The sequence below is a fragment of the Canis lupus genome, chromosome 27, assembly GCF_011100685.1.
Source record: "Canis lupus familiaris isolate Mischka breed German Shepherd chromosome 27, alternate assembly UU_Cfam_GSD_1.0, whole genome shotgun sequence".
Lineage (NCBI taxonomy): Eukaryota > Metazoa > Chordata > Mammalia > Carnivora > Canidae > Canis > Canis lupus.
In genome coordinates, this window is record NC_049248.1 from 33,753,480 (window position 1) to 33,775,111 (window position 21,632).

Below are 21,632 nucleotides of genomic sequence, written 5' to 3' on the forward strand. Positions count from 1 at the left end.
ATAAATGAAAATCTTTCTAAATAAATAAATAAATAAATAAATAAATAAATAAATAAATAAAGCTGTCACTTTACCAGGTTTCTAGAGCTTATAGATCTGTTTTTAGTCATACATATTAAGAAAACTCCTCACCAAGTTCTTAGCAGAGTCCTAAACTGTCTAATATCTAATTCCTTAGAAGAATCAAGGTGACAGAGCAGATATTTATAAGGGAATATTAGGGAACAATTATTTCTCCTTTACTAATCAAAGGTACTTAGTTTTATCTTTTGGTCTAATCAAACACCAGAAGGTTACATAATTAAATCATAGAATGTATCAAGCTGATTGAATTATTTATTCTTCTCAGTGTATTTTTTAATGTGATATCTTGTGTCACTTGTTTGAGGCCAAGGCAGGAAAGGTGCTCATATTTCTGTTTTATTGCCAAGATTGTATACAAAATAAAACCTCTATCAATTAACATAACATTCTTATGCATATTTAATTTTTATAACTACAAGTTACAAAAATTAATAAAAAAGTGAAAATATACTAAATCAGATTGTAGTACTATATATATATAATACTGATGGGGTTCAGTGAGATCATAAAGATGTTTTATGCTCTTTTTTATTTATATGCATTTCTATAAGTTATATATATTATTTTGTCATAAAATGTATGTATCAAAGTTTTCTTTTTCAAAGAAAATAAAATACTACCCTCCAATCAAAATTTTCTCCTCCTACCTACTACCTCCATCTTGATTTTATATTAACTTGTTTACCTACATTTATTTAAACTATTTAACTTAAATAACTCAAATGCTCAAAAAGATAATCACATTGTTCATTTGCTTGCTATCTAGAAATACATTTTCTTTTGGGAAATACCTACTATTTTTCTTTAGCTACCAGAAGCTCAGATCAAATGAGGAAGTTGAAATCGATTTCACTCAAGCATAGATATCAGCAATTATAACTAGTGTATGTAGTTTCTAACATTTAAAGAGTACTTAAGTGATCAAGTCATTTTTCTAATCCTACAATAAGATATGACAGTGGCCAGTAGCTGAAAGTTACATCAAAAGGAAGATACTTGAGGGAGTGGAAAAATTTGATTCTTTATTCATAAAGGGAAAGCAGAGTGTCATAATTAATGAAGACGTAATTCATTAAAACCTTAAATGTCATTTAGAAAGATTTAAGTTATAAGAAAAAATCGATTACGTTAGTGTATTCATAAAAATTAGCTTTCTAACAAAACACATAGCTCACAAATAGAAAAATGGGGACGGCTGGGTGACTCAGCTGTTGAGTGTCTGCCTTTGGCTCAGGTCATGATCCCGAGGTCCTGGGATCGAGTCTGCATCAGACTCCATGAGGGGAGCCTGATTCTCCCTCTGCCTGTGTCTCTGCTTCTCTCTGTTTCTCATGAATAAATAAATCTAAAAAACAAACAAACAAATAGAAACATAATTATGAATTGAATTATAGTTACATCACGTTATAACAATGTAGGATAAAATTTACCTGTAGACCTATGGAAATAAAATTTCAAAGGCTCCAGCACTGATTTTATGGCGAATGCAATATCTGATGTATTCTCCAGAAGGTCAACTAAATGTAATATTTATATTCTTGAGATTATTATGAGTGTTGAGATTTGCATTTGACATTTACAGTGTTATTTACTTTTCAGCATTTCCTGAGTGGGTAGAGCATATCAATGACACAGAGGTGGATATAGGCAGTGATCTCTATTGGCCTTGCGTGGCCACAGGGAAGCCCATCCCTACAATCCGATGGCTGAAAAATGGATATGCGGTATGTATATGTTTTGCATTTCTTGGGTCCATTTTCAGGCAACATTTCCAGTGGTCCTGGGATAAATTTAGCAAGACAGTCAAGAGAATAAGGGTATGTGGGCCCTGAAATTTAAAAAATCTTCTAAAAAAGGCAAATAAGAACGTGAGCATAAAATATCTTCTTTCAGCTTAATCAACGTTCTGCAATCTTATATCTACCTTCTCTCTCTTTCTTTCTCTCCTTATTTTTCCCTTTGTTCCACATTTTACCCTTCTTCCTTCTCATCCATCTCTACTACCTTATATTGTCCTCTTTTTTTGGCCACTATGTCCCTGACCCCACAGAAACAGAGGTAAGAGGGAAGGTTCTACCTTTAGCCCTGGGGACAAGTAGCAGCAGTGAGGCCTTTCTCTACCTTCCCTCTGTAATCTCCCAGCTGGGCCAAGAGGGAAAAAGTGGACTCTCAGCTCTGTAGGATGAATTTAACAAGAGCCACTGGGCATGGTAAGTGGGTTTTACTTTCCCATGCCATGAAAATCCTACCCTATTCAGCTTAAAATGGTGGCAAAATAATGTATCTAAGTGAAAAGTCAAATGAGCCCAAATCTATATAAAGCCTTTATATTAAAGTTTATCAAGGAAATGTATTTTACTTTGTGTTCTTTTCAGTATCATAAAGGGGAACTGAGACTATATGATGTGACTTTCGAAAATGCTGGCATGTACCAGTGCATAGCTGAAAACACACATGGAACCATTTATGCAAATGCAGAGTTGAAGATCTTGGGTCAGTATCATTTCTAGTTTCTATTAACATTCAGTGAGAAAAAACATATTCAGCAATGATCATAGGGTTTCTGTAGATAATATTTGATTATTCTTTGATTTGCTAAAGTTAAAAACTTTCAAATTGGGGTTTGGAACAGGATGGTATTATTGTTTCATTTTTTTTTCTCTTATTAGAGGACAGTAAATAAATTAGAGGCAACATGGAGTACAATATTCTTAAACACTTTTTTAAAGGTAAAGCAAACTTTACACATACCAATTTTCACAAGTCTTGTTCTCTCCTGTGTCTGGACTGTTAAATACTCCCTGAAAATCACCTTGTGACGATTGATGCTTTCACAATGCATGTGACCCAGTCTCAGATGGATCTTGAGCACTTACTTGTTTTAGAATTCTTTGGATTTCATGCCCTAGAGTTGCTATTTAGACTCTTTAGGACACTCCTCAAGCTTTTTATCCTACCCTGACTCTGACTTTGGTACTGTTTTCTTACTCCTCCATGAAAATTGAAACCCTTTGAAATAAAATATTTCAATTTCCCATCCCTCATTCAAAAGTATCTCAATCTTTGCTACACTTACCCTTCTATATTCTCCATCCAGAGGAATAAGTTTCTGTCCTTTCCAAAAACAAGCATACCTCATATTTTGGTACTTCACAAATATTGCATTTTTACATATTAAAGTTTTGTGCTGACCTTACATCAAGCAAGTCTATAGGTGCCATATCTCCAACACCATTTGCTTACTTTGTATCTTCTGTGTCACAATATATCAAATGTCTGCATTATTATTTTAGTCGGTATGTTGATCTGTGATCATTGATCTTTAATATTACTATTAGAATTGTTTTCGGGCACCATGAACCACACCATATAAGATAGTAACCTAATCAATAAATGTGTGTGTTCTGATTGCCCCGCCAACTGACCACTCCTCCATCTCTGTCCCTCACCTTGCGCCTCTCTATTCTCTGAGACACAGCAATATTGAAATTAGGCCAATGACCTCTAAGTGTTCAAGTGAAAGAAAGAGTGAGACCTCTCACTTTCACACAAAAGCTAGAAATGATTAAGCTAGTGAGGAGGGAATATCAAAAGCTGAGATAGGCTGAAAGCTAGGCCTCTAATACTAATCAGTTACCCAAGTTGTGAATGCAAAAGTAAAGTTTTTGAAATTAGCAGTGCTACTCCAGTGAACACATGAGTGATAAGAAAGCAGAAAAGCCTTATTGCTTATGTGGAGAACGTTTCGTGGTCTGAAGAGAAGATCAAACCAGCCACATTCCCTCAAACCAGAGCTTAATCCAGAGCAAGGCTCTAACTCTTCAATTCTGTAAAGGCTGAGAGAGGTGAAGAAGCTGTAGAAGAAAAACTTAAAGCTAGCTGAGATTGGTTCATGACGTTTAAGGAAAGAAGCTGTCTCTATAACATCAAAGTGAGAAGTGAAAGAGCAACTGCTGTGTAGAAGCTGCAGCAAGTTACCCAGAAGATCTAGCTAATATAATGAAAGTGGCTACACTAAGCAGGTTTTCAACGTAGATAAAATAGCCTTATAGCTGAAGAAGATGCCATCTAAGATTTTTAGAGCCAGGGAAAAGGGGTAAATGCCTGGATTCACAGCTTCACAGAACAGGCTAACACTCTCGTTGGGGGTTAATGCAGCTGGTGACTTTAAGTTGAAGCCAATGCTTATTTGCCTTTCTGAAAAACATAGGGCCATTAAGAATTATGCCAAATCTAATCTGTCTGTGTTCTGTGAATGTTTTGTTACTATTCAACAAAGCCTGGATGACAGCACACATCTGTTGACAAATGATTTACTGAGTATTTTAAGCCCTCTGTTGAAAAATACTGCTCAGAAAAAAGATGATTTCTGTCAAAATATTCCTGCCCCTTGACAAGGCTCCTGGTCACCCAAGAACTCTGACAGAGACCTACATGAGATTAATGTTGTTTTCATGCCTGCTAACACAACATCCATTCTGAAGTCCATGAATCAAAGAACAGTTTTGACTTTCAAGTTTTATTATTCAAGAAGTACATTTCATGAGGCTCTAGGTGTCACAGATAGTGATTTTTGTAATGCATCTGAGCAAAGTAAATTGAAAAACTTCTAAAAAGGATTCATTATTCTAAATATCGTTAGAACATTCATGATTCTTGGGAAGCTGTCAAAATATCAACCGAGGCAGGAGTTTGGAAGTTGATTCCAACCTTCATGGAGACTTTAAGGGGTTCAAGACTTCAGTGGAGGAAGTAACTATAGATATATTAGAAATAGCAAAAGAACTAGAATTAGAAGTTGAAGATGTGACTGAATTGCTACAATCTTATGATAATACTTAATTGGATGAAGAGTTGCTTGCTTCTTATGGATGAGCAAAGAAAGTGTTGTTTTTTTTTTGAGATAAGATCTATTCTTGGTTAAGGTGCTGTGAAGATTATTGAAATGACAACAAAGGAGTTCGAATATTACACCAACTTAGTTGGTAAAGCAGCAGTAGGGTTTGAGAGCATTAACTCCAATTTTGAAAGAAGTTCAGTTATGAGTAAAATGCTATCAAAGAGCATCACATGCTACAGAAAAATCTCTCATGAAAGGAAGAATCAATCAATTGGGAAAATTTCAATGTCATCTTATTTTAAGAAATTGCACAGACACCCCCATCCTTCAGCAACCATAACCCTGATCAGTCAGCAGCCATCAACATGAAGTCAAGATCCTCTGCCAGCAAAAATAAAAATAAAAATAAAAATAAAAATAAAAATATGACTAGCTAAAAGCTAATGTGATGGTTAGCAATTTTAGCAACAAAGTATTTTTAAATTAAGTTATCCACATTGTTTTTTAGACATAATGTCATGAACACTTCATAGATTATAATATAGTATAAATAGAACTTTTACATGTTTTGGTAGACAAAAAAAACTCATTTTACTCATTATGATATTTGCTTTATTGGGGTGGTCGGGAATCTAACCTGCAATATCTCTAAGGCATGCCTGCAACCCCTTTACCCCTGCCCTATATTCATTTCTTCTCACTTACCCTGATCCTTGATATGAACAGGTATCTCTTCTCCATATGCATACATGTGTTCGTAGTTCTCATGCTGCCTCTTCATGTTTTTTTTTTATTTTTTTATTTATTTATTTTTTAGATTTATTTATTTATGATAGACACAGAGAGAGAGAGAGAGAGAGAGAGAGAGAGAGGCAGAGACACAGGAGGGAGAAGCAGGCTCCATGCCAGGAGCCCGACATGGGACTCGATCCCAGGACTCCAGGATCACGCCCTGGGCCAAAGGCAGGCGCTAAACCGCTGCGCCACCCAGGGATCCCCCTCTTCATGTTTTATTCTTGAATTCTCTGCTTCTTTGTCTTTGGTGACTCCATGCTTTCATACCTCCCAGATTACTTCTTTTCAATCATTTTCATTTTCTTCTCTTTACCCCTTACACTGCTCAGTTAGAAATCCTGCTCTCTCCCAGAGTTCCTCCTATGAATCCATTCTATTCTCTTCCTCACTTTTTCACATTTTCCATATTATTATTCCAAAATTATTATTATTTTTAATTTTTTTAAAAATCCTGCATAATTTCTTCTTCTTTCATTAACTATCAATGATTCTTTAATTTATAGCACTGGCCCAGATTTTTATCCTCAGTTTCAAGCTCATCATAAAGCCTCCTAATAGCAATCTTCATCTGGTAACTTCACAGATAACCCAAACTTAGAGTATCTGAAGCTAAATTCATATCTCTCACCTGGATCCACATCATCTCCTGAAAAACCTGTTCTGTAGAATGACACAAGTCACTACATCCTTTCTTCTTATCACTTCTACTAAATTTCTCAGTGTTACCCCATAAATCTTACATTCTTCTTACTTTCATTACAAGTATTTTATTTAAGGTCTTACTGCATTATGCCTTTTTTATTTTATTTGAAATAGCTGTCATCAGCTTTAGTCACATGCATCTAGGTAGCCAGGCTTTCTCTTTTACAAATGAAAAGATTACCAAAAAGATAAAGCAATGACTCACTGTGGCCTGTTTTATTATTACTACACCAAAGGGAAATTCTTTAAAACATTGTTATCACTACAAATTGGGTGACACTCAAAGAATATGAAAGGAAATGAGATAATTGCAATAAAGTATTAAAGAAAATTACCTTTAAAAAGAGTTGAGGCTGGGATACCTGGGTGGCTCAGTTGGTTAGGTGTCAACTCTTGATTTCAGCTCAGGTCATGATCTCTCATTGTCGTGAGATTGAGCCCCATGTCAGGTTATGCATTGAAAATGGAGTGTGCTGTAGATTCTCTCTCCTACTACCTCTGCCCATCCCTGCTAGTGCATTCTCTCTCTCCCTCTGTCTAAAAAAATAAATAAATGAAAATTTAAAAAGTTGAGGCCTTCTTGACTTTAATTTTACCTGCCTCTTATTATAATGCTGAGGATCATATTCCATTTATTCCCCCCAAAGTAAAAATTCCTTGCTAGTATATTTAATCTAGTTTATTTGGGTATCAAGCAAACATTCAGGCCTAGGCTTCATAATATTACTTTGTATGAAGTGCAGTAAAATCATTTTGACTCATATGAGCTATGAAGTGACTTTATTATTTTTTTTATTTTTAAAGATTTTATTTATTTATTCATGAGAGACACAGAGAGAGGCACAGACACAGGCAGAGAGAGTAGCAGTCTCCATGAGGGAGGCTGACGTGGGACTCGATCCCGGGTCTCCAGGATCACGCCCTGGGCCCAAGGCAGGTGCTAAGCCACCCAGGGATCCCCAAGAAGTGACTTTAAATACTTTCCTAAATGTTAACTATTCTTTATAAAAAATTGTTTATCAAGATGCATTACAAAATTACATAGAAATTTAACAACAGCTCAAGCTGTTAAAGTATGTTTCTCCATATTCAAGCACAAAATCTTGTAATAATTTCATGACTATCAATATAATAATTAAGCAAACTGAGCATTTTCAGCCTGAGAGCAATGTTTCCAGGCATCTTTATTTTGTTTCCATCTATTTTTGTTTATTACCTTTAGAAATAGTGCCTTTCTCTTTTTCTTTGTTATCTAGATAATTCATTTATTCATCCACCAAATATTTTGGGGGAACTTATTCTACACCAGATACTAGTCTTTTAATAAGCACAGTAAAGAATGAAAGAGACAAAAAAATGCATGTCCTCTTCTTAGTTTGGGGGAAAAATATTCCCTTATTTTTTCCTACTTCTAAAATATATAGGAACATAGTCTAGATTTTGTCACTATAAATTCAAATATTAGTTAAGTATGAAGTCATTTAAACAACTGTACCAAATCAACTCTTTCATTAAACCTTCACTGACTCAAGAAAAATTCTCATTTCCAGATGAATTTAGATTTTTAAAATATAATCCCCTTAAATTGTCTCTCATATTTGACAAACAATATGTCACCCAAAATATTTATTGGGCCTATAAAAATACCACACACTGTGTTAGGTGTACAACACAGGTTGGTTGGTTACTTATATATTTATTGTCAGTTATGAAAACCCAGACTAAATAAACAATGGGATAAATTCTTGCCACACTTGGGATAAAAAATGTGTCCCACAGAGCAGCAGCAGCAATAGCAACACTTGGGATCTTATTAGAAGTGCTGTGTCTCAGGTTCATCCCAGGCCTACTTAATCAACATTTTATCAAGATCGTCAGATTATTTTGATGCACAGATAGAATTCAAAACTCACATCTGGAATCAATCTTCCAGAGGAAGAGTCAACATCTGGATAATGATCTACTTGGGCCTAGAAAAGCCTCCAAAAAGGATATGGTTACATAAAGATGATTGGATGTGCAAAAATAAATGGATGGGATCCCTCTGAAATCTGCTAAAATATAAGGAGGTTGAGAAATGAGTCAGATGTAGGGAATCTAAAGAAATGACAAATACCCACCATTTGCTTCAACGTGGATGGAACTGGAGGGTATTATGCTGAGTGAAGTAAGTCAGTCGGAGAAGGACAAACAGTGTATGTTCTCATTCATTTGGGGAATATAAATAATAGTGAAAGGGAAAATAAGGGAAGGGAGAAGAAATGTGTGGGAAATATCAGAAAGGGAGACAGAACGTAAAGACTGCTAACTCTGGGAAACGAACTAGGGGTGGTGGAAGGGGAGGAGGGCGGGGGGTGGGAGTGAATGGGTGACGGGCACTGGGTGTTATTCTGTATGTTAGTAAATTGAACACCAATAAAAAAAATAAATTGAAACTAAAAAAAAAAAAAAAAAAGAAAGATAGAGCATGTCATCAATGAAGTAACTTTTTATGAGATTCTATGTCTTATTTTCATAATTATTGTTCTATACTCTGATGTAAAGGGAAGCTATAGCTATAGCATGTTCTCCTCAATTAATTGCATCTACCACTCCTATGGCTTTTTGCAAGTAGGTCTGAAGGCAGAAATCTATTTATTTTAGTATCTCAATGTCTGCACACAGTTGGTACGCAATAAATTGTGCATAATGAAGGGGAATCATTGCTTAATGAAAAGAGCATGCTTGCAAATCAGAAGAAAATTGATTCAATTGTGAATCTTACCTGATACTGTCCGTGGTACCTTTGGCAAATTACATAATTATAATAGATATCAGTTCTCTCATTTGTATACTGGAGACAGTTCACTCAAAGTGTGGTTGAGGGTATTGATTATGACCATATGTCAGTATTAATAATGGTGCTCAAATTCCTCCAGTCTTTCACTTAACTTTCTTTGTGCAATTAAATCAAAACAACAAAATTAGTTGTTACCTTCCGGGTAAATATATATAATTTGATTATAATGAAAATTTCTAATTGATCCTGTTATCACTAAGCTTTGTACATATTATAAATGGGTGAATTTTAGAAGTAAAATATATATCAATAAGGTTATTAAATAAATAAAAAATATATTATTACTAGATATGGAGTGTTTGTTTATATCTGATAATATTTGGTGAGATTAATATTTTCTGTCAAAAGAATAAAAGATGCTATAGAAGAAATGTGAGGGTTTTTTTTTCCTTTTTAGCAAAAAAGAAAAATAATAATTTATTTCCTTTTAGCTTTGGCTCCAACTTTTGAAATGAATCCAATGAAGAAAAAGATCTTGGCTGCTAAAGGAGGAAGGGTCATAATTGAATGCAAACCTAAAGCAGCACCTAAACCAAAATTTTCATGGAGTAAAGGGACAGAGTGGCTTGTCAATAGCAGCAGGTCAGTTCAAAAACTAGGAATCCAATTGCAATTTACTGTTTGACAAAAGTCAATTTAAAAAGGACTTTAAATAGGACTAATGTAAATGTTGTTTGTTCTAACTTTTCTCCACAGAAGATATTGTAATTCTAAGATAAACAGAGGCACTTATCTTTCACTGTTATTTGTTTTAATCAGAGTTCAATTTTTAGACTTCTGTAATTTATAAGGATTTTAGAAAATTGAGACTCAGAAATTTTTGGTCAATTGCCCAAGGCCTCAGGGGGGAAGAAATGAACAATGGGAAATAAAATATGATCTCTGACTTACTTTTCCCCTAACAAGGGCTTCTATATCCATGTATTTTTGTTTTTAATTTTATGCAGTTAGCCTATTAAGTATTTCAATAGGAAAAATTTAAAAAAGGTGACTTCAAAGAACAAATAACCCCTTCCCATCTTTTTAAATAGGAATTTCTCATCTTCCAAACAAGTAGACCAGTACACATGTTTTGGTAGCTTTAAGATAAAAATGTGACTTGCATAGTATTTAAAAACCATACTGAACAGTTTCTTTAAATTTCCTAGAAGAAGATATGGTAATACTTGGTACTAAAGTATGGAGAAGAGAAAGTCAGGCTAGGAAATGGGATGTGAATGTGAGGGAGAAGGAAATATTTCAGGCGGTGAAAAGAACATGTACAAAGGCCCCAGGGCAGAGATTATAGGATGTTGAAGACTGTAAGGCCTAAAATCAAGATGATTGGTCCTTAGAGGAAAATGGAGAAGAGTTTTAAGAGATGAGGCATAATAATCCAGATTATCAATAATGTTTTTGTGAGGGGTCCTGAACCTCATCTCTAAGTAACAGAATCTGTCCAAAGGCTTAAATAAGAGAAGAAAATGTTGATTTTGTCTATTGAAAGAACATTCTAGCAAAAGTATATAAGAGATATTCTTCACAGTAATTTAAACAAGTAGGTAAGATGGGTATTATTTTCTCTATTTTGATGTCTCTAAAGGCCGGAAGGGTTAGAGTAGCATTTTGAAAGTATATTGATTATCTCCAAAGTGAAAGTTGAACTTGTGATAAGTTGACATGGAATGAACACATGCTAACACAGTTCTCTTATTCGGATGATCACAGGTATGGCTGTGTATGGGACAGGGATAGGTTGGGGCAGGTGAGAGGGAGCGCACAGGAATAGCATACTTCCCTGCAACATTAACTTTTAAAGTGAGTATGTTTGACTAAGAATTTTAAAGACTTTAGCAAAATGATGGTAGAAGAATCGGTGTAAAAGGAAGAATTAATTTGTTTGCTTTTCTGCTGAAACATTAACAATCAGACAATGAGCAATGCAGAGACTATGATCAAAAGGTAGTCCATTTGTAGGTTTTTACTTCTGCCACAGACTTGTGGCACAGCGTTCCCCCTTAGCCTCACCAGTAACTCTCTCCTCTAATTGGGAAACACAAAACAAAACAAACAAAAAAAAACCTTGGCTCTGTTTCTGATGAGGACCAATGTGATAGGCCTGTCCAACAAAGGATTTCTCAGAACCATGTTTTATGGACTTGCTTATCCTAAATATCCACATATGTTCAAAAAAGGGAAAAAAAAGGTTGGTTTAGCTCCTAAAATCTTAATATTTTAATCCTATCAGAATATTTTTAGACTTTGAATCAAATTACTTCTTGACAAAAGAGTCCATAAATCCAATTTTTGCTCACTACTTTAATCCATTAAAAATTCAGGTTTTAAGAACTACTTTATAATAGATATAATATTTCATGTAAAAATAAAGTTAAATGTTGCAAAATAGTATGCATAAAGAAAAGTTCAGCTAATAGATTATTTTTAGAAGAATGAAATATTTCTCTAAAAATAATATTCAAGGAGTTGCCTGAATAACTGTCTTTAAGCCTAACTGTAATCCTATTCTGATTAATATAATTACAAAAAATGGTTCCAGGTTGCAAAGTTATTACAACCACTTGATAGTGGCTTGTAAAATGGTTTATGCAATATTTCCAATCAGTGGAAAGGAAACATAAACCTTGATGAATTGTAATTAGGTTCTCAATTGTATGATTTTACTTTGGGTTAAATGATAATATACTTTCTACAACAGAAATTATTTGTAGTTGTTCATTTCATATTTAATGGACCATTAACAGCTCTAAAGTGATCTTTATCTGAGACTTTTATATGAGAACATCTCCAAATTCTTTTCTTATCTAGAGTTAATATGCTTTAACAGTTAATGAATAAAATGGAGATTATCCTGGAGTAATTTTGGCAAAAGTGAGTGACTAATTTATTAAAGACCAAGTAGTTTCTCACTTGTTGGACTGCTTATTCATATCACATTACATGAAAATAAGGATAAGGCCACAAGACTTTAATGTACATTGACTTAGGAACAGGGACTATTATTACAGAAAAATCAAGTTCCCTAAATATTCTTACCAAAAATTAATTTTAGTGTCATGAAATCTGAAATACGGGGAATACTGTCATGAAATCAGTATCTGAAAGTATAGGTGAAGTGAATGACATAAAGAAGTATACACTTTAAAGATGCTAAAGATTAATTGAGAGCTAATATGAAAAAATATTAATGTGATGAATATTCTCATCTATAATTTACATTGCTTCACTTGTAAAATAATTAAATGGTAGTGGGTTGGAACATTGGCTAAGGACTTATTCTAGATTTTAGTAAGAAAAAAAGTGTGGCACATTAATGTTGATACTGGTTAATATGGATTCGAGGAGAAGCAGATGCCAATGTGGGATTAAGTATTCAAGAAATTTATTAATGGCAATGCTATGAGGGAAAATAGAGAAGGCCCTGGGTAGAGGTATGAACAATCACCATCACCTGACCAAGATGCAGGTCTGATTCCAGATGAGGAGAAAGGGAAGGGAAGAAGAAGGGCCATGGAAATGATTTGAGTTGCAGTGCATATCTGAGAGAGTATGGTAAGGCCACTGGAAAGTCCTCCAGTTCAAACTGCCCATAAAAGTCTGATGTCTTCTAGAAACAGGTCTGCCTTAAAATTCTCCCAGGTTCAGTCATTGGCTGAGAGAAGCCTATGATAAAGTGTGGCCTTGGCTCAAACACAATGATGGATTTCTGAGTGCAGCTGCTGGGGCTGTGATCAACTACAATCCTTACAGTGGAGAACTAGGAGGCACCTTCCTAAGCTTCTACAGTAGCAACTGATTACTTTTATGGTTATATTATTTTGATACTACAGTTTCTCTTCAAAGAATAAAAAGTACTCTAGGGGCATCTGGCTGGTTTAATCAGTGGAACTTTGGAATCTTGATCTTGGGGTTGTGAGTTCAAACCCCACACTGGGTGAAGAGATTACTTAAAAATAAAATCTTTTTTTTTTTTTCAAAAGAAGTATTCTGAAATGAACTTAAGTTGGAAGTGGATACTTAAAGGAACAAAAGGAAATCCTGGAATTTATTACTGGTAGAGTTTTTGATGTTTTCTTATTTAGAGATTTTTATTAATAAGATAGATATACAGTGTTTTTCCTTTATCAGGCTCTGCCCTTAAAATGGAACATATGGAGAATTTTTGGCAAGTGTTGTTCCAAGCCTGAGAGATAAATGAAGTTTTTGGAAATAATATTTTAAAGAACATGAAAATCTGATGATAGGCAATTCAATATTGAACCAAAATGCAAGGCATTATATAATATGATAAAGTTATATATCATGAGTTTTTGGTCTCTAGACTCTGAGGAAGAGACAGACAGGGAATAGATTTAGGTTCTATTAGTATAAAAGATTTAGGTTTCATTGAAGAATTTTCTGGAAATTAATCTGGTACAAAAGCTGATAATAAAGGAGGTTTTAGAATATCCTTCTTTAAACGTTTCTAGAGAATCATGTTTGCATTTCTCCATAGCTGTGGAGATAACAGTTTGTCCTAACTTTAATGTCTGAATTGAAGTCCTGTGATCATATTTATGGAAGACCTGGGCTCATTTATCTCAGGCCTGTGACTGGTTTGAGGCTGTTCCACAGCTTAAGTTTAAAAGTCATTTTATGGTGGTGTACAACAAACCATTTACTTCAATTAAATTCCATGAAGTGCATTCATTCAAGAAAAGGTTGATTGATATCATACTCAGTGATTAGGGTCTTACTCCTAAGTTCCTGGTGCATAGATTTTTCTTTCTAATGAATAAATGAATGAGTTAATGGATATTTACCTGCTGGAGAAACGGCCACAAGCAAGGCAGATACAAAATCCTGACATCAAGATGTTACCATCTAATGGAAGGATAGGTTAATAAGTAAAACCGAAGTATGACTGATGGAATGCATATAAGGAGAGAAAGTTTGGAAAGATAGTTGGGATAATGAGGGTGCCAGGACAGCAGCAGTGCCATGTGCATGCACAGATGTGCATGCATGCATTATAATACTAACTAGAATTATTAAGCAAAGCTTTGCTGAAGGTGCAAAAACCCGTGAGATTGTCCAGGACCTGAAAGGGAATCAAAGGACTGTGGCTCTTACTATGAGCAAGATGGAAAGTCACTGGAGTGCGTTAAGCTGGTAGAGTGACATCACTGAGCGGAAGAGTGACATGGTATGACGTATGTCACTTATGTCTTCATGTCTGGCTGCTATGTGGAAAAAAGACTATAGATAGGCAAGGGTAGAAGCAGGAGACCAGTTGGAGACTACTGCAGTAGTCCAAGAAAAAAGATGAAGGCAGCTTTCTAAAACAAGATTTCAATGCTGAAAAAAGTATATTATAAACAAAGGCTAGAATGTTCCATCTTAAAAAAAAAAAACTTACTGTCAACTAATTTGTATAAAATGTAATGATCAAAAGATAGTGTTTGTAATCTAAGACAGAATAATAAATATTTCATTAAAATAATTTTGTGAGGAATATATTTCTTTCATTTGTATAGAATACTCATTTGGGAAGATGGCAGCTTGGAAATAAATAACATCACAAGGAATGATGGTGGTATCTATACGTGCTTTGCAGAAAATAATAGAGGGAGGGCTAATAACACTGGCACTCTTGTTATTACAGGTAAGAAACCATTTGAATAATATTGTTTTTTCTCATTTAATAGTGCTCAGTCCCTAATATACTATAAAACAGGATTGGGTGATAAACTTCTGAGATGTTCATGTAGTGATAAGTTTCCATTTCAAAAGCCTTTTGGGCAAATCTCTTGCTTAATGAAATTGTTCCTGGAATTTAAATCTGAAAACATTTTTTTTTTCCCTTTGCTCAGAGAAATAAAAATACATTGATTTTTATTCTTTTAATGTGCCAGCTAATATGATATCTAATATTTTCTTGAATTGTGCTTTCCTCCTTTTTAAAAATATGTATAGATCCCACACGAATTATATTGGCTCCAATTAATGCTGATATTACTGTTGGAGAAAATGCCACCATGCAATGTGCTGCTTCCTTCGATCCCGCCCTGGATCTCACATTTATTTGGTCCTTCAATGGCTATGTGATTGATTTTAACAAAGAGAACATTCATTACCAGCGGAATTTTATGGTATGTGTTTCAAGTTTCATCTTATTTACATTCCAGTGACCCCTATGTGTCTGCAGTGCAGCTCCTATTACTATAAGTATTTACAACACTGAAAAACAGGTTAAAAAAAAAAGCTTTTCATGGGTTTCCTTATATTAATTGTAGCACTCCTGAACCTTATTAAAAATGGCCAGCCATAAGGATTCTGGTAGGAATATTAATCAATAAATATTTATTGGGCTTTGGGTCCATTTGTCCCTTAATTATAATACAATTTTATATTGATGTGTACTATGCCTCATTGTATCCGTAGTCTAGGTTCTAGTGCCTTCATATTCATTTTAATTAAGGTAAGAGCATAGAACTTATCCTTTGTTATAATGATGACTTTATGGCATTTTTCTTATTCTTTGAGGTTTTTAAGAAATAGACAAAATATGTATACAGGAGGGTTTGGAGAACTAGTTCATGAATGAACTTTTCTCATTTCTCATTTTTTCAATGAGAAAAAGTTTCTGGTCAATGGAAATTCTCTCAGTAGTTAAATTTTTGGAGAGTCAAAAATTATAAGTGGATTTTCAACTGTGCAGGGTGTCAGTTGTATTGTTCAAGGTCAACTGTATTGTTCAAGGCCAACTGTATTTAAAAGGCAACAAATTGTCCACTGTTCCTACCTGCCTATTCTCTAGTAAGGCAATTGGTTAGGAGCCTAACGACCTACTTAGTGACAATGCTTGGTGAAGAAATCGAATTTTAATTTTATAAGTCAGTTATCAATATAGAAATAAAAGTTTGAATTAACTCAGTAGAATAGTAAAATATTTAATGTTTTAAGTCCTGTGAAATGTGAAGATTGATATGTACATATAATAGTAGTATGCTTTCAAATTGTCCAGCTCTTTAAAAAAATTTTTTTCTAGAACTTTACACTATAAAAAGCCAAAACAAGCTTTCAATCAAGTTGAATGAGGCTGATTTTACCTAGATGGAAACACTTCTTGTTAAATTTTTATTAGATGGATTCATAAAACAACTACTAATGCAGTAATCAGTGTTTATGCCTTCTACATGTTAACTGTAAATTCAGTTCCTTTCATTTTAAGCTAACAGATGTAGCTATATCTGTAAATTTACAGTAAATCTGATTATTGTCTTTCAATTTCTGAAGGAAACTTACACTTTAAAAAAATAACAACTGGGAATTAGCAGGGAACTATTTTAACATAATATCCTGTGATATTTTCTTATATATGAAAATATTTTTATATGCTTAATCATGTGTTCCCAACATTAGTAAAATTGGCACTGATATCTTTAATAATTCCAAATTGTGTTTTTTTTGCAAGTAAAGCAAGCTACTCAGTTTTTACTCATTTTAAGGAAAAAAAGTGAGCTAAATGAAGATCTTACTTAAAAAAACACAGATTTTTTACTTTGCTTAATTTCTTGGTGTTCTATATTGAGTAATTTCAAAAATATGACAATTATAGTTCATACAAGTAGCTACTTAACAGCTGCAATGAAGTAAGAAGATTTAGGGGTCTAAATTGTACTAAATGAAGCTGAAAGTTCATATGTGGAGCTTCTTTATGTTCTTCAAAATAACAGTTGCATTATATTTGTTGATGTAAATAAACGTTCCCCCCCCCAAAAAAAAGTTCCCCTCCCCGCCAAAGAAAAAGAAATTAAGAAAGGAAGAAGGGAAAGAAGGAAGGAAAAGAGAGAGAGGACAGAAAAGAGGAAGAGAGGGGAAAAAAAGGAAAAAGAGCCCGATAGCTTAAAAAAGGGTGGAAAATAAAGAAATAACTGAAATGATATTTAAGAAATAGATAATAAATTGGATCACAAAAACATAAAAGACTTTGGTCATTACTTCCTGGACTCCTATCCTGATGATAGCCACAGAGGTTCAGACACTTGTTGCTCAGCTCATCCAGAGCAGAACCTAACTGCAGGGCCATGCTCTGGCTTCACCAACTCACGTTTCGTTTCATTCCACCAAGTAATAATCAGTGGTAGGAAACATGCTCACTGGCTAAATATGTAACTTAATTGAGTAAAAATATCAAATGCACATTTGTGGCATGTTTGATGGGCAGGTCAATTCAGTTCTCTTTTAAACTTTTAAAAACCGAGACAAGAAATTTATTTTAAAATAAATAATTAAACTTAATTCTATCTTTGGAACCTAGGACCCGTATAGCCTTCCCTTGCATCTTCCTTCTCTTTTAAAGCAAACTTCAAAGTCAGACTTCACTCCTAAATGCACCACGTGAAGTTTGAGTAAAATCCACTAAGCCACTCAGGTGTCTCTTTTTTGTTGTTGTTTTTTAAATAATGTTTTGATGTTTTATTTGATTCTGGCAACATTCCAATTACCGAATATCATTTGTTCATTTAAAACTTTATACTAAGCATACACCACAAGCAGGAACAGTGATGGGCACTAGGGTGAATAAAACACTGAATGAAATAAACACTGGCATCAATCCAAAATACATCAGAGGAAAAAAAATAAAATAAAATAAATCAGAGGTATTCTGTGAGTTTAAGATTCAAATGTAAATATTTTGATAGCTATCAAAACTGATGTCATTGTCATCATTAGTTTTAATAAGTTTAACTGCTAAAAGTCAATATCAGAAACTGTAATTAATGAAGAAAGATTATATAAATAAAAATTTAAGCTTTTCATTTCAAAGAAGTAAGTTCGTATTTTCCAATTTAGTTTTAATGATAAATTTTCCTCAATGTCATGTACGCTTTGACTTTAGCTTGCTATTCTTGACATTGACCACCATGTGGCAACCTTGCATAAGATTTCAAATTTCAAAGCCTGGAATAATTGGGACTTAAAGCTTTATAAAATCAAATATATTTTCCCATACTTATATGGTCTAAGATATGTAGTTATAGGTGATTTAAAATATTCTACTTTATAATTTTTCAGTTATATCCATAAAATCAACAGGAAAAAAGCAATTGTACATTTTTGAAGAGGTACATTTAAGAATTTATAGTGAACTCCCCAAGACTAAAAATTACATTGCCATTATATTTAATGATCTAGCTTCATGAAAAACTCTCTTGAATTAATTATTTGAAAAGTATATAGATATTTCTTTTAAAGCTGTGTGTAAACACTTAATACTGATTATAGAAAAAAGTAAGTTATTTGCCTGTTATATCATTTATTCTTTCAGTTATTTAATAAACATTCACTTAATGTTATATTACCATGTATACAGGTTCAGTAAATATTTATTTTGAACTTGAACTTATGCATAGGAGGATGTTAAGACTATATACATATAAATATATGTGAATCTTAAATTATTTTAAAAATTGAAGCTTTGACACAATAAACTTAGAAGCAGTTTATCTGGCATTCTTTTATTCTGTCAAAGTTATGTGGCAAATATATAACTTATTCAAGTCCAGCTATAAAAATGGCTTCTATTTTGATTTTCCATTTCAATAGGTACTTTACTCCCTTAGAGTAAATACAAAAGGCAGAGAATCATTTTACTTATCAATTTAATTTATAACTCCTTTTGTTCTGGAAAGGACTTAAGACTATTCACCCCAAAAACATACAGATTCATAATATACCATTTTATGCCTCTCCCATGGTGATGCCTAGTTTGTGGAAATTACTTTTTTTCTAGTAATCCAACTTCTGACATCTGCTTTGAGTCATTTTTTTCAACTATTGAATAAGCTCCCTGTCAGAGCCATTATCTTAGTTAACAATAGGAGTTAAACTTTCCAATTCTCGTTATTGCCCCTATAATAGCTTTTTTCTGTTTCTCTGAATGTAAATAAATGTTAAATTGTAATTCAGCAGTAAGTTATTATGTATCTGTTTTGAATTTATAAATAGCATATGGATTGTTCAGAGGCTCTACTACAGTGGTCCTGGGCTCTAGGCTTCATTTGGCCACTTATTGTGTGACTCTGAGCTAATGATTAAACCTCTCTCAACTTCAGATTTCCCTCTCTATAATATTTTATAATTTTATAATTCACTTACTTCATTCCGGTTGCTTCACTGGGTTTGTGAAATTGGTTACTTTGTAGTATTTTTGTGAGGATTCAATGAGAGAAAGCCTATAAAGAGCTCGACACAAATTCTGGCAGATTGTAAGCAGTTATTATTAATACTGTGTATAATAGAGCAATCATTCCCCACTAAAATTTCCAAAGACTTTTGCTGTATAGTTTTTTTTTTTTTTTTTTGCTTATAAATCTCAATTCTCATACTTTAATTCTTGCACTGCTGTTACACCGAGTACCTAGTCTGAAACAAAAAGTTCTAGCTACTTCCTTCATAGGGGTACTAGAGAGGTAGTGACAGTCAACATTTATTGAGTGCTTTCTGTTTTGCCAGCGTTGAGTTAAATGTTTATGTGTTTCTCACTTCATCTTTCCAGCAATCCTCTATGGAACACATATTATTGTGATTTTTCTCAGTTTTCAAATGAAGAAAATAAGGATTAGAAAGGTTAAATGATTTGTCTGAAGTGATCATACCACGCGTTGGTGACAGGAAGGATCTAAAACCAAGGTGGTCTGACTACAGACCCTGAAGACTCCTCTGCTCCAGTTTCTAAGCCATTAGTTAAAACTCCTGTCTGTGTCTCCTTAAATAATTCCCCTCCCATTGTTTGAAGCACTATAAGACCATACTGTTCAACTCCTAATTTATCCTATAATTTTGTTTTAATGAACTTTTTACGTTCACCCAAGGTTATCCAAATTACTTTAATCTCCCTATACTAATAGCAAGTTTCGCAATACATTGTAAATCAAGTCTACATAGATAGTTTCAGGTGGTCTCTAGTTCTAGGCAATTCTTTATTATCTCTTTTAGGTATGGAGGTATCTGTGTGTTTTTTCTGCCTGTACAGATAACACCATTCAAAACAAAGGAAGACATATTTCTTACTCTGAGGTTTTCTATTTAAAAGAAAACATTGGGACACCTGGGTGGCTCAAGCAGTTGAGCATCTGCCTTCAGCTCAGGGCATGATCCTGGAGTCCTGGGATCGAGTCCCACATTGGGATCCCTGTATGGAGCCTGCTTCTCCCTCTGCCTATGTCTCTGCCTCAATCTCTCTCTCTCTCTCTGTGTCTTTCATGAATAAATAAATAAAACATTTTTAAAATAAAGAAAGAAGAGAAAATATTAATTATCTGGAACATGTCACAAAATTGTGCTTAATTTGAGATATATATATTTCATACCAGAATATATTAGGAATTTGAATAGAAATTTTGCTTTTGTACATCCATCAAGAGAAAGTGGTGGGAGGAAAGGGAGAGTGACGAGGGAACAATAATAATAAAAGTGTTATTGGCTCTCTGTTACTGCTGAGCAAGAAGATAAAGATTGTCCAGAATTATGGGGTAAAGGTTGGAGGAGAAAAGGAAGCTCAAACTATATTCCAGGCAAAGGCAAGGATCAAATTAGAGCTGAAGAAAATCGAGAAGATCAGCAGGCACAGTAAGATGATGCAAGCCCTAAAATGATGCTTCTAAACCAGGAACAATTTTTCTCCCTAGAGGACTTTGACCATATGTGGAGACAATTTTGGTTGTCACAACTATGAGGAGGAGGGGAGAGGGCTATATGTTATGGACATCTGTTTAGTACAGGTGCTGCTAAACATCCTATAATATTGAGGACAGTCCCCTACAACAGAGAATTATCTGGTCCACATTGTGAATGGTGCCAAGATTGAGAAATGCTACTTCCAAGGAAGATGAAAAAAGAGAGACTTAGAAATAAAGGGACTGGCCGCTGAAAGATTTTAAGCATAATGTGTCAGAAACAAAGAGAAATTATATTGTTTTGAGCAGATGAGAGTGATTAGAACAACAAAAAAAAACATATGAGGCTATCTAAAACATTTTCCAAAATAGTATGAGTAGTAGATGATAGACTTCATGTGTTTCATGATTTAAGACTTAAATTTTGAGAGACACCTGGTTGGGTTAAGCAGTTGAGCGTCTGCCTTTGGCTCAGGTTGTGATCCTGGAGTTCCAGAATCAAGTCCCATCTTGGACTCCCTGCGTGGAGCCTGCTTCTCCTTCCTCTGCCTATGTCTCTGCCTTTCTTTGTGTCTCTCATGAATAAATAAAATCTTAAAAAAAATAAAGACTTAAATTTTGAGAGGTAGTAAGAGAGAGAAATATGTAAAACATATATAGTGCCCTAACATAGTTCTGTGACTCCCACAAAACTCACAAAGACATTCTACCT

At 34.0% G+C, this 21,632-nt stretch overlaps 1 protein-coding gene across 4 annotated transcripts in view; it reads left to right on the forward strand.

The window, feature by feature from the left end:
* Positions 1 to 21,632, forward strand: part of CNTN1 (contactin 1) — a 349,297-nt gene that overhangs the window by 212,099 nt on the left and 115,566 nt on the right. For all 4 annotated transcript variants that reach the window (XM_038577318.1, XM_038577321.1, XM_038577320.1 and 1 more), the window contains 5 exons: positions 1,684 to 1,808; positions 2,460 to 2,577; positions 9,692 to 9,842; positions 14,774 to 14,901; positions 15,213 to 15,388. In XM_038577318.1, the coding sequence (XP_038433246.1) occupies positions 1,684 to 1,808; positions 2,460 to 2,577; positions 9,692 to 9,842; positions 14,774 to 14,901; positions 15,213 to 15,388 (698 nt within the window). The remainder of the gene's footprint in view (positions 1 to 1,683; positions 1,809 to 2,459; positions 2,578 to 9,691; positions 9,843 to 14,773; positions 14,902 to 15,212; positions 15,389 to 21,632) is intronic.